We start from the raw sequence: 12,640 nt of genomic DNA, 5'->3' as shown, positions 1-12,640 counted from the left end.
AGCAAAATGATCCGTAAGTTATTTTAATAAAATTAGGATTGATATAAAAAAAACAAGTAATGCTTTATTATGTTCACATTCAAAAGTAATGCATTCATCAACAAGACACACTATAGAATGACAATGTAACATACATCACAGTGTGTGTATTTTTCAAACAATTAAAAATTAAAAATTTTAAACGATACTATGATAATTAATTTATATATATATTAGGGGTTTCAGTTTATGATTTACACCAGGTAATTTTATTTAAAAATGAATCTACTCATACACAGCACTTCACTATTATCCAAAAAGATGAGGCATTCACTATGAAGCATACAGAGATACTATAAATGTAGTTTTCCATGTGTTACATGTGTTATCTTATTTACTGCAACAGTGGTGGATGCAAAAGCATCCAGACGAACTTTAAAGGTATAGAGGCACTGAAAAATAAACTACAGTACAGCACAAGTGTTCGGACATAACGCAGACTTTAGAAGAAGCTTAAGTAAAGCCCTTGGCCCGTTTAAAGTCCTTCTACATGAGTACAACTGATGTAATATATATTTCATATCATACTCGCAAGACTCTAAAAGAAGCTGTCGTATCGAATGGTTTGCAGTTCAGTTCAAAGGATATTTCACTATTTTTCTCTAGCTGGACATCAACGGCCATGATCTCAACTACAGGAGAGTTACTAGGAACGTTTCCCTTCTTGCATTCTTTATTGCCTGAGGTTTTGGTCTTATTCCAGCACAACCTGATCTCATCATTGCAGTCTTTTTCGGCCTTTTCGTGCTGCCTCTTCACCTGGCCATAGATGAAATAGGTCCCATCATGTGGTACTTTGAAGACTTTCCCCTCTGTAAACAAAAGCACAATGCATTAATCTTACAATTTCAGTCTCAATGATAATACTGTGTCCTGTCCAGCCCATAAGAACACAGTAAAAATAACATTTCTTAAATCAGTTCTTCCTGTATGTGTATCGCTGTTGTCGGAAGAAAACCTTGTATCTCCAAAATGGTACCTTTACATGAAAGGGAAAAAACCTACTTCACTTTTAATGTAAGTCAATGGAACCAGACCTTTTCCCGAGTCATTTTGGGCCATTGTTTTTGGCCCGTTCTTCATGAAATTTACACACAATGTAAAGGGCAACAGGCATTTTCAAATAGTGTCAAAAACTAAAACATGACAAAAATGGAGATGCAAGGTTTTGTTCCGACAGCAGCGATATGTCGTGTTTGTAGCAGGCTGATAATGGATAGCATTTTTGTGAGAGTTACCTGACATGGTCAAGTTGACCCTTTCGCATTGTGTAGCAGAAGCAGCAGCAGTAGGGGTTGCCTCATTTATCTTCTGAGGAAAGAAGGGAAAATGTCATGATGTCATTGAAAGTGAAGGCATCAGTATTAGACAATTCACCACTGAATATCAGGCATTAGGTACAAGAAAGATCACCAGGAATCACTATAATGACCTCTTCTCAGAGTTAAGCAGATGTACCATTCCACAGGAAGTAGGATTATAGCTTTATGGTCGCATTGCATTGGTTACACAACAGAATATTATTTTTAGTAGCAGCAGTAGCAGAAGTAATTGTTCTAGGAGTACAGATAGCAGTAGGAGTAGTAAAAGCAATAATAGTTGTAAAAGCAGCTGCATTAGTTGTAGTATCAGTAGCAGTAGTAATATCACAAGTAGTAGTGGTATTAGTGGTAGCAGTAGTAGCAGTAATAGTACAAATAGCAGTAATAGTAGTTGTAGTAGCAGCAGTACTGTCAGTTAGCAGTAGTAGTGGCTGTAGTGGTAGGACTAACAGTGTTAAAACCACATTTTCAAAAAGCAGGGAGCAGGACTTTGAGCCTTACCTCTGCAATGGGATACAGATACATCCAGATACACAGTCCCACCATCCCTACAACCAGCAACACCAGCCCAGAGATGAGTCCCAGCATTAGCCTCATGGTCCTGCTCTGGAGATCCCTGGACTCGAGGTTGGCTTTGGAAGTTGTTGAGGACTCCTGGGGCAGATGAGCGTCTTGGATGAAGACAGCTGTTTCCATCTTGGTAGAGTGAATGAGCATCTCCCGTTCTGCCAACTGCGACATCTTATATGGGAGGAATCTGCCCACTCATTAACTCACTCTCACATTCACAGGAGCTGCTTTACAGCTGGTGAAACCCGCCTCTGGATTCACAACAAGTTCATGCCACACCCCCCTGCACTTTCACAAGGCTAGGATTGCCCACACACCAGCATGGCGAGCTCACACACGCTCCATTTAGATGCTTGCTGCGCACACACTTTCAAGTACCTAAACAAACATGCGGAGGAAGAAACCAGCTCAGACATAATTGTTTATGATACTGTATATATGAAATTACAGTGTGCGCACACAGCAGAGCTAGGAGCCTGGATCGGCAGCTTGATAAACACCGAAAGAGCTGAACATTGTTCTCCTGCTGATATGGAGTGGGCTAAAACAAAGTGAAAGTCATGCTGTTTGGAGTACGCCGTATTACAGCCAGAGAGTCCAACTGAGACTTTATAAACAGTTATAAACATTAGGCATTAAAAAACAGCATTGCATGTAAACACAACCATCCTTTATGAGCGAGAAAACAGTCTGATCATTAACTTCTGACTTTTGAACTTTATAACTGCTTTATAAATCAGCAGTACATACTATTCCATTCCAATGTCCATAACTGGCATCAAAACAACAGAGAAGTTGCCCAGATTGAAAGAAAGTGTTCCTGAGATTCTGGTTAATTGTGCCCAGTGCCGGTGGAACCAGGTACATTATAGCTCTGTGAAATGCTCCACTTCATGATGTGGAGCCCTACTTCACGAAGTCTAAACTGTGATGCCTTAAATTGTGCTTCTTTGTGTCGTAGTTTTAAAATATTGTGATTGCAAACATCACTTATTGCTCGAACCCAGTGCCATGACCTAAAGATAGCCAGAGTGAGAAAATGTCTAAAATGGTATATTTGGATTTACTGTTAGTCTTACCATGAATACGGAAACTGTGGTAAATTTAGGGAATGAAATCATTAACTGAAACTTTCGCGAAGTCTCTGCTGCTGTCTGAGATTCAGGAATGTGGTGTTGTGTATGATTTACTGTCACCCCAGTAGGAAGTGCTCTTTCATCATTACTTTCGTTAGTTTGAGCTGCTTTCATTATTTCCATATGAAATGCTGCCTTGCAATTACTGCGTGTGACAATAACTGATTAATCACCATAATAATAAACCAATCATTTGATCATGTTTCAGTGTTCTGGTCATGTGTTCTTGATGTTGCCATTCTAAGCAAAATCGCTGAGGGTTTCCCATAAATGCACTGTATGCCCAAAAATAGACACCCCTTCTGATTAGTGAATCCGGCTACATTGATGTGCAGTTGTGTTCACACAGTTTGTATAGCCGCCATAGAAAAGCACTGCCGATAGAGTAGGATGCCCTGGAGCAGCGTGAGCCCAATTCCAATCTTCTGATCCAGAATTAGTCATCTAACATCAGTACTGACCTCACTAATGCTCTTGTGGCTGAATGCAATCAAATCCTCACAAAGTTCAACAATACGTTTACAATGATGTTAACCCTTTTCTTGAGCACCTCTGAAAGATATTGTAATGTAGCATCATCAAGTATTCTACCTGAGCCAGTTTCTCTATTTCTCTCCAGTTTTTTTCACTGTACAAGTTTTCAAAATATAGGTTAAAAAGCTATTTATTTATATTAGGTCATATAAGTCATAGGTATATAAGTCATAAATGAGCTTCAGTTTCTTTTTCTATTAGTCAATAAACATATTGCAACATCAAAAAAATACTATTTTGATTTAAAGAACAACCACATCACAATTAAAGATTGTTCATGTGGACATCAGATGACACTTTTAGGCGTCATCCATGCAGAAATCAGGCCTCATTTTCTGAATGCATACAGACAATTCCAGAGGTTTCATAGGGAATTTTTCAGAGTGATAGATTATTAGATACTCGCCTCACAGTCCACTTAGCAGATAACAGATAAGTCTGGAAGCGAAGGAGAGAGGGAGACTGAAAGCTTTGAAGCTATTACACATGGGCGTGCCTTAGAGGGGGAATTCTGTGTTGGATTGCATCATGCCCAGGCGAAACCTTTTTTTTTTCAAGCAAGCTTAGTTGCATCACCACTTCTTCTGCACTCCCAGGGTTTCCTCATTGGCCAGCATCCAAACACTTGTTTGTAAAGCGTCTTACTCAGCTGCCCTCCCCAACACATATCTACCCAAGTACACCCTTACTTAAGCATGCCTGCCCACACAGATACAAATACACAAACAGGCTGAATTCTACACGGTAGGAAATCAGTACAAAACACAATTTTTTTTTTTTTGTCTTTAACTACTGATAAATATTAATGCAGTTTTTTTTGTAAAATATTTGATAAAATGTTATTTATTTCAGAAAAAACACTTATTAACACTTACTAAGAGCACTGTAAAGCACAGGTGCAGAGGAGTAAAAGTCAAAATCTGGGGCTGTTTTTCTTACAGTGGTGGTGTTGGTCTTGTTTTTATTGGTGATCATAAAATCATAAAAATTTGCAAAGTGGTTTTGGATGGAACCGTACAGAGGTCTGCAAGCACACTGCTGAACAACGACAGTCTGAAAAACCCCGGCCACCTTTGAAAACATGCTTTGCCAAAAAGAGGATGACGGGCCTGGAATGGTCTGTTTAAAATGCCACACAGTTTGACATTTGTTTCATAACACAATGAACTTAATATATTAGTAAGCATGATTAATATCCAAACAGTGTTTCGGGGCAATGTAGGTGTTCAGAGCTCTGATAACAGACCACTTCATCACTCTGTTGTATTCTCTGAGCTGTGTTTAACATGTGTCTGTGCACTGTGTGCAGTAATGAGGGTGAATGTGAAAGTGAGTGAATGAGAGACAAGGAGGAAGGTGTTGCTGTTGCTGTTCTGTAGTTAATCATTTGTAAGTCATTCATAACAGCTGACACAGGTGCTGAACTGTGTGCTTGAGTGTGGCTGAACAAGAGCAAATGCAACTCATTCAACTAGAGAGGAAAAGTTTGTAAACAAACTTTAAGTTGGCTTGAAAAAACCAGCTAATTACGTTAAAACGTTAAAATGGTGGAAGACTGTTGATAGTTGCTATGTGGTTGCTATGCTATTAAATACACTGGTTCCTTAAATCTACTGCTACCTTAAATACACTGCCAACTTGAACCCACCGGTACCGTACATTCTTTGTTACCTTACATCCACTGCCACCATAAATCTCCTTCTATTTCAAATCTTCTGCTACCTTAAATCCACTGCCACCTTAAATCTCCTGCTGACTTAAATTGATTGTTGCCTTAAATCCAGTGGCTCCTTAAATCCTCCTAAACCTTAAACCCACTGCTACCTTAAATCCCCTGCAAGTTTAAATATGTTGCTACCTTAAATCCATTGCTGCATTAAATCCAATGCCACCTTAAATCCACTGATATCTTAAATCCAATACCACCTTAAATCTCCTGCTTCCTTAGATCCACTGCTACTTTAAATCAACTGCTACTTTTAATTCACTGGTACGCAAAACTCTTTGCTAACTTAAAGCCGCTGTTACCTTAAATCCACTGCCACCTTAAATCCACTCCTACCTTAAATCCACTGAGACCCTATATCCATTGCTACCTTAGATCCACTGTTACCTTAAATCCACTATCATCTTAAATCTCCTGCTTCGGTAAATCTGCTGTTACCTTAAATCCACTGCCACCTTAAATCTCCTGCTATCTTAAATTAATTTCTACCTTAAATCCACTGCTCCCTTAAATTCACTGCCAAATTAAATCCAGTATTTGGCATTCCAGGTTGTTGCTAAGCTGTTGCTAGATGGTTGTTATGCTATACATTGGTACCTTAAATCCACTACCACCTTAAATCTTCTGCTACCTTAAATTAATTGCTTACTTAAATCCAGTGCCTCCTTGCCACCACTTAAACTTTAAATCTACTGTTTCCGTAAAATCACTACTATCTTAAATATACTGCAACGTTTAATCCACTGGTACTCTAAATCATACAATACCACAAAATCCACTTCTACCTTAAATCCACTGCTTCTTTAAGTCCAGTGCCCTCTTAATTCCACTGCTACCTTAAATTTACTGATACCTTAAATCCAGTGCCATGTTAAATCTCAGGCTACCTTAAATCAGTTGCTACCTTAAATCAATTGCTACCTTAATTCCACTGATACCTTAAATTTACTGCCACCTTAAATTCACTGCTACCCTGAATGCACTGCCACCTTAGATCCATTATTTTTGCTGATATTGCTGTGCATTTGGCTGTGTTTACTGTGAATGAGTGTCTGTGTGCGAGATGTGCATTGAACAATCGTTTTACAAGAAAGCCAGCTAAAAGCACAAGCAACTTAACTGGGTATGGGTCCTACGGTTCTGCAAAGTTTCATTTTTCTAGCTCAAAAACTGCAGGATGAGAAATATTTAATTATTTAAGCGTAGAATGATACTGAAAAGAAAACTACAAAGAACAGTAAGTTGGTTTTTCCAAAGCAACTTAATTATGACTTGCTGCGTATTAATTCCATTTTGACCAACATGTTGGGGAGGACAGCTAAGCCCACTAGATCCAATTTTGCACAAAGACAACCTGAACTGAACCTGCAGGCACATTTTCACCATGGTCGAGTCTAAAAAGCTATAGAAACTAGGAAAAATTAGCTTTGACTCCAGCTGAGTTCCTATGAGCGCATTTTTCATGCATTGTCCCCTCTAAAGCAAAGACTGATACAAGGAAAATGGTTTATACAGTGCTGAAACTACCATGACCATTGTGCCCACACAGATCAGTATCAGCAAAGATTCTTCTCTCATGTGACTGTGGGTTGGTGTCCAGTGGTGCAAACAGTTGAAGCCTTCCTCAAGGGCATGTGGCACTTTCACATCCTGCATTCATGTAGAGGTATGCAGCAGGTTTTACAAATGTGTGAGATTTTCGTGTGGGCTACCCTTTGCAAGCCTCAGCCTCATTTCCTCAGGAAAACATGTGGGGAACCTGCACATGCTATCAGTGAGCGCCACGCTTTGGTTAATCTGCTATGTCTCTGTTGTGTCAGCCTGGTATTTGAGGCATTGTACTGACTGTGGATTTGTGTGCAGTAGATACTTATCATTGCTCTGCATAGGGTAGATACGAATCATTGTCCTTCTGCATTTGGTAGAATGCTAGCTATGAATGTAAGTATGGTTCTGTGAGTCATTAGAATCTGCAAGAACATTTTTCCTGCATGAGGTATTTTTATAAGTGGCTCCATCAAACACAATGCCACAACATGACTGTGGTTGATATAATATTTTGACCTGTTCTGTAAGAACCCCAAAGCTGTGCACAGGTAAAGTAAGATTTACTGTATAGCTGAACCACATTGGCACAACTTCAACATGTACAGAGTGAAGATGGATAAGCCAATGCATAGTAAGGGGAAATGAATTGGAACAGCAGGCAGTTTTGTTGTGAATTTTTGTAGTGCTTGTACTGTTAAGGGGCGTCTGCTCTACTATCTTCTTTTAGTTCATCTTGTTTTGTACCACAAATGATTAATGCCCATGATAGAACAATTAAGGTTTGGATGTAACTCTGCCTAACTGCAAAACTCAAATACAATCTCCTGCAACATGGTTGTGAATGTAAATCTAATTCTAGGAAGTGACCATGACAGAATGTCACATATTACTAATGCTACACACTTAAAAATGATGGTTCTTCAAGGGTTCTCTAGTACAGAAAATAGTTCTGTATAGAAAATAGTTCTGTATGCAAAGAACCCTTTGCATAATGAAATTCTTTCTTGCATGGTTAAATGTTTCCTCAGATGGATGGAGAATGTGCTGTAAATGGTTCTATATAGAACCTTTTTGAAAATGGTTCTATATGGTACCAAAAAGCGTTATGCTATTGTCACAATGTCAAACTTGTTACAATAGAAGAACCCGTTTTGGTGCTATATAGAACATTTTTGAAAAGAATCATATACAGCACATTCTCCATTTATCTAAAGAACAGTTTCACCATGCAAAGAACCATTTAATCATGCAAAGCGTTCTTTGAGTGTTCAAGGTTCCATATAGCTTCTCGCCCCAATAATTTTAATTTTCATATAAAATGAAAAATCTTTATTCTCTCAAAACCAAATGAATTATTCTCTCTACAACCACTATAATCATTAATAAAAGGTACAACACAATATAAATGCTTAGACTATGATGATCCATCATCAAAAACGTAGATCAACTGACCGTCAAAAGTGTCCAGGAGAATAAATCCCAGGAACACTGCCATCCAGATGAAATTTCAGAATCAGCTTTTGGATTTTCTTCTGATCTAGGCCTAGTGTGTTTCTAAACAGTGTGAAAAACTGTAAAAATCACTCTGATGGTCAGCGGAAATATGTGTGAGGTTTACATTCAACAGATCTGGCCGTATTCACGTTAGACAGTTTCAAATCAGAATCAGATTTGTTGGCTGATCAGAATCAGCTGTTGGTGTCTATTAGGGGTGCGGGAAAAAATCGATTCTTAGATGTATCGCGATGCAGACGTGGACGATTCTGAATCAATTCACAAATGTCAAAAATCGATTTTCTAAACATTTAACTTATAATGTAATGTTGATGGAACACAAAAGGCGGAACTTGGAAGGGTGGAAGTGCAGCGCCCAGACAGTCTGTGGCGGCGCATAACAAAAACACAGCTGGATGAGTGAGAAATCCGACCGGCTCCCTCTGCATTAAAGCCAGGTTAGATCAGGAGTCAAAACCCAAATGATAAGAAGAGCCATTTTGTCCTTTCAGCAAAAATCAAACCACCTTGGGAGCCGCAACATTTATGTCTGGTGTGTCTCAGTATGTGTTAATGTAGTAGTATAGGCTAAACAATATAAACGAAAACGCGGACTTACTCTACTCTGCTTTAAGCTTTACCTAAAGCCGCTTTTCTTCCGTCTCCGCCAGAAAACTTCCTCAAAACTTGAATAGTTTCTTGTAAAATGTCTTTCAGCTTTCGGCTGTTTGTGTTCAGCAAGAAGCTGGCGAGTGAGAAGCGACTTGAGCCTCTCAAGTCGCTTCTCACTCGCCAGCTTCTTGCTGAACTTTCCCGTTCCACCTTAAATTCTGACTGAGACACCGTCCATTTAAGGTGGAACGGGAAAATTAGAAAGAGAAGTGACTTCATCTTCGCAACTTTTAAGTTAGTGTTTGACAGTCTCTCGTTGCAGATTTAATGTACCAGGAAACCAGCTGCGCTGCTTATAAATGCGAACAAGTCAATTCATCTCCAAAGTTCGTCCGTCCTTCTCTTTTCCTTTTTCGTTCGCTATTAGCGAGGCGAAACCTCTTTGCTACGTGACCTACAGTCTTTCGACCCCTCCCCGCACGCCCCCCCATCATGACACCAAAACCGAAGTTATGAAATGCTGCGTGGTCATCCATCACCACTGGATCTTATTTCACCGTAACAGCACATTTTATCACAGATGAGTGGCAGCAGCGTCTCCAAACAAGAGCAGTCAATGAGAGCCTTCTAGTTCACTTGTCACATCACTTACGATATTGGACGTAAATGCATTATGGATCATTACAAATACTTTGCTTTAAAACTACCAAGTCCTCACACAGTTAGAAAATAGAAAACATGTATAGAAGAAAAAGATGCATCGAGATGCATCGATAATCGTTTTATAATCGCATCGCAGCCCTCTGAATCGTAATCGAATCGAATCGTGAGGTGCCTAAAGATTCCCACCCCTAGTGTCTATCTAGTCTCATATCCAATATACAGACGAGGTACATATAATTTACAGACAATAAACAAAATACAAAATACACAGTATACACAGTACATAGACAGTCAGCTGAATCTAAATTAATGCCTCAGGTTTAGAGATCATAACATGCTCCTTTCTAATAGGCATATTTTTTAATGAATTAATTAATTGAGAGAAGGCTGTTTAGAACTTTTTTTTAGCTGAATTTAGCAAAAACTAAACAGAGACATTAAAGCTTCTAAAATACATTCCATGTTTTACTTGAATCTCAAAGCTTGTTATAGACATTATAGAGCTGGGCGATATGGCCAAAAATGTTATCACGATAAACAAAATTTATATTGTTCGATATCGATACATATCGCGATAAATGTCAAATCATTATTTCTTTCAAGTTTGAAGGCTGAGTTTTGCTCCTAGGTGGTTAATTGCTGTTTTAAACTATCCTTTATGGTCGGAACACGACAAACACTCCCCAAACAGTGGAACATTTCACAAATCTGTCATGGGAGAGTGGGAGAAAGTGTCTGGTGAGCTGTTTTTACCAGCTGGAAAAGCATGGCTATTTTGTAATAGTCATAATTTAAGAAAGAAAACAGATTATTTTTAATTATTTTTATTTTTATTTTTCCAATCTATTAGCTCTGTGATCTACTGCACTCACTGCCACCAAATCACAGCCATGATGTTAACACAGTCATTCCTGTGTTCTATTTTTTAATGATTTCCCAATGATCCATGTTATTTTGAGCAGTGATTTCCCCAAAAGAGCTTTTTAAAAATATTGCAAGACTTCTTGATGCTGTTAACACACCCTCTAACTGGTCTCTACTCCATATTCCCTGTAACTGGAATATATCCTGCCCTCATGAGAGCAGGCTGAACTGCTCAGCATGTGGCTAAAAGTATAAAAGACACTGTGAAAGTTTAACATACAGATTTAATTATTACATATTTGGAATATGTTGCCTGAATGCCATTTACAAGCTTGGAATAAATACATACAATGTAAATGTTCATCACTGCTAACTTGGTAATATAACATATGGACACTAGCTGACATTAGCGTTATGCTAGTCATGATGACTGCATAAAAACCTAAGCAAATTCAGATATTTCTGCCTTAAACATTACTATTAAATGTTGGGTGGTTTGCTCATATTCATGATTTCATAAGTAACATTGTCTGGTTTTCAGTGTAAACAAAATTAAAGAAAATAAAAACACACTTCAACCCCTTTGGTACCGAGTGGAGTTGGTGAGAAGACACATCAGAAAAATAAGGTTTAAGTAGCCCATCTTTTCTCAGTTAATTCAATCATTAAAAAATATGCAGAATGTTCTACCAAATTAGCTCAAACTGGGATCCCACAGTAAAAAAAATAAAACTAAAGAACTTTACTAACTGTTTTATAAAATAATTATTCAAATCTTAGATACCTACATAAATTAAGTTATGATTTATTTGAACTCAAAATATTAATTGAGATAGTAAAAAGTAATAATAAGTAATAGAGCATGCAACTCAGTAAACTCAGATCAGTAACTAATCCATAGTAATGATTAAGAAGTCATTCTTAGTGCATAGCTCTCCAGATGATATATAAAATAATTATTGTTTAGTCAATAGTGAACCATCATAATCATCATAATTAGTTTACTATCACCTATTGAGCAGTATTCCTATTTAATAGCCCTTTAACCAGTACTTTTGGAGGGCACTGTACATTGAGATAAGACATCGGGACAACAAAAAGAAAGAAGCAAAAAGAATTTGACATTTTGACTGGGAGTATGTGGGGGGGGAAATGTCCCTGCATCTTGAGTCTGACAGGCTGTCAATCCCAGGCGACAGCCCAGCCTGAGCTAACTTATTCCATCGAAGCAGAGTATCGCCTTGTCTTCTGTGGGGAATATTTTTGTAGTGACACGTGGCTCGAAAGTATCTGGCTGAGATATCATTCTGAAGAAAAAATGCATAGCAAATTCCCCTCAACAGAACCAGTCAAACCAGGTACATAAAAGCATCCATTTGTTGCATTCAAGGATCCCGGAAGGCAACTCTATTTTGAGATGGGTCTCAAAGTAATTCAACCATATATTCTAAAGACATTCATGACACTAGATAAGCAGGAGAAGCGCAAGAAGTTTCGATTGTCCAAGAAATTCCTTAAAACAACACACTAGCGACTTATGTGGAAAGGGCTCTTTGTGTCGTGATGAATAAAAGGACCTCAAGCATGCAGTTCATTCATCACCCACACTTTGTTGATGAAGAAACACAGAACTTTCTATGGAAGAACAAAAGAAGTGGTTATTATTGTGAAGAACAATGTGTATCAAAATCCTCCTATTCAAATCAGAAAATACCATAACTGAATTTTTCTGGACCCATAACAACAAGTGTTTAACAAACCTGTTAACAGACAGACAGACAGACAGACAGATAGATAGATAGATAGATAGACAGGCAGACAGACGGACAGACAGATAGAAAGACAGACAGACAGACAGATAGATAGATAGACAGGCAGACAGACAGACAGACAGATAGAAAGACAGACAGACAGACAGACAGATAGATAGATAGATAGATAGATAGACAGACAGACAGACAGACAGATAGATAGATAGATAGATAGATGATACTTGATCCATATTGCGGTACAATATGAAAAGAAGAATGTACAAGCTCAGCAAAATTGTCATCTAATATTGATTTACATACAATATAACAGTCAACGTCAGCACAGATATAAAGTAAGATTCTCATCATCAAAAACTTGTA

At 38.2% G+C, this 12,640-nt stretch overlaps 1 protein-coding gene across 2 annotated transcripts; it reads right to left on the bottom strand.

Moving 5' to 3' along the window:
- Positions 1 to 61: 61 nt before the first annotated feature.
- Positions 62 to 2,293, bottom strand: LOC118816144. 2 transcript variants are annotated; one of them, XM_036582653.1, is made up of 3 exons: positions 1,863 to 2,293; positions 1,278 to 1,350; positions 62 to 851 (listed from the first exon to the last, which is right to left on the bottom strand). In XM_036582653.1, exons 1-3 carry the CDS (start codon positions 2,100 to 2,102, stop codon positions 562 to 564), a joined length of 603 nt encoding a protein of 200 aa, XP_036438546.1. In that variant the 5' UTR covers positions 2,103 to 2,293; the 3' UTR covers positions 62 to 561. The 2 variants fall into 2 exon arrangements, with proteins under 2 accessions (XP_036438546.1, XP_036438547.1); XM_036582654.1 differs by having other exon boundaries at positions 1,278 to 1,347.
- Positions 2,294 to 12,640: the final 10,347 nt, after the last annotated feature.

The sequence above is a fragment of the Colossoma macropomum genome, unplaced genomic scaffold, assembly GCF_904425465.1.
Source record: "Colossoma macropomum unplaced genomic scaffold, Colossoma_macropomum, whole genome shotgun sequence".
In the NCBI taxonomy this organism is placed as follows: domain Eukaryota; kingdom Metazoa; phylum Chordata; class Actinopteri; order Characiformes; family Serrasalmidae; genus Colossoma; species Colossoma macropomum.
This window is presented reverse-complemented; position numbering and strand designations above follow the sequence as displayed.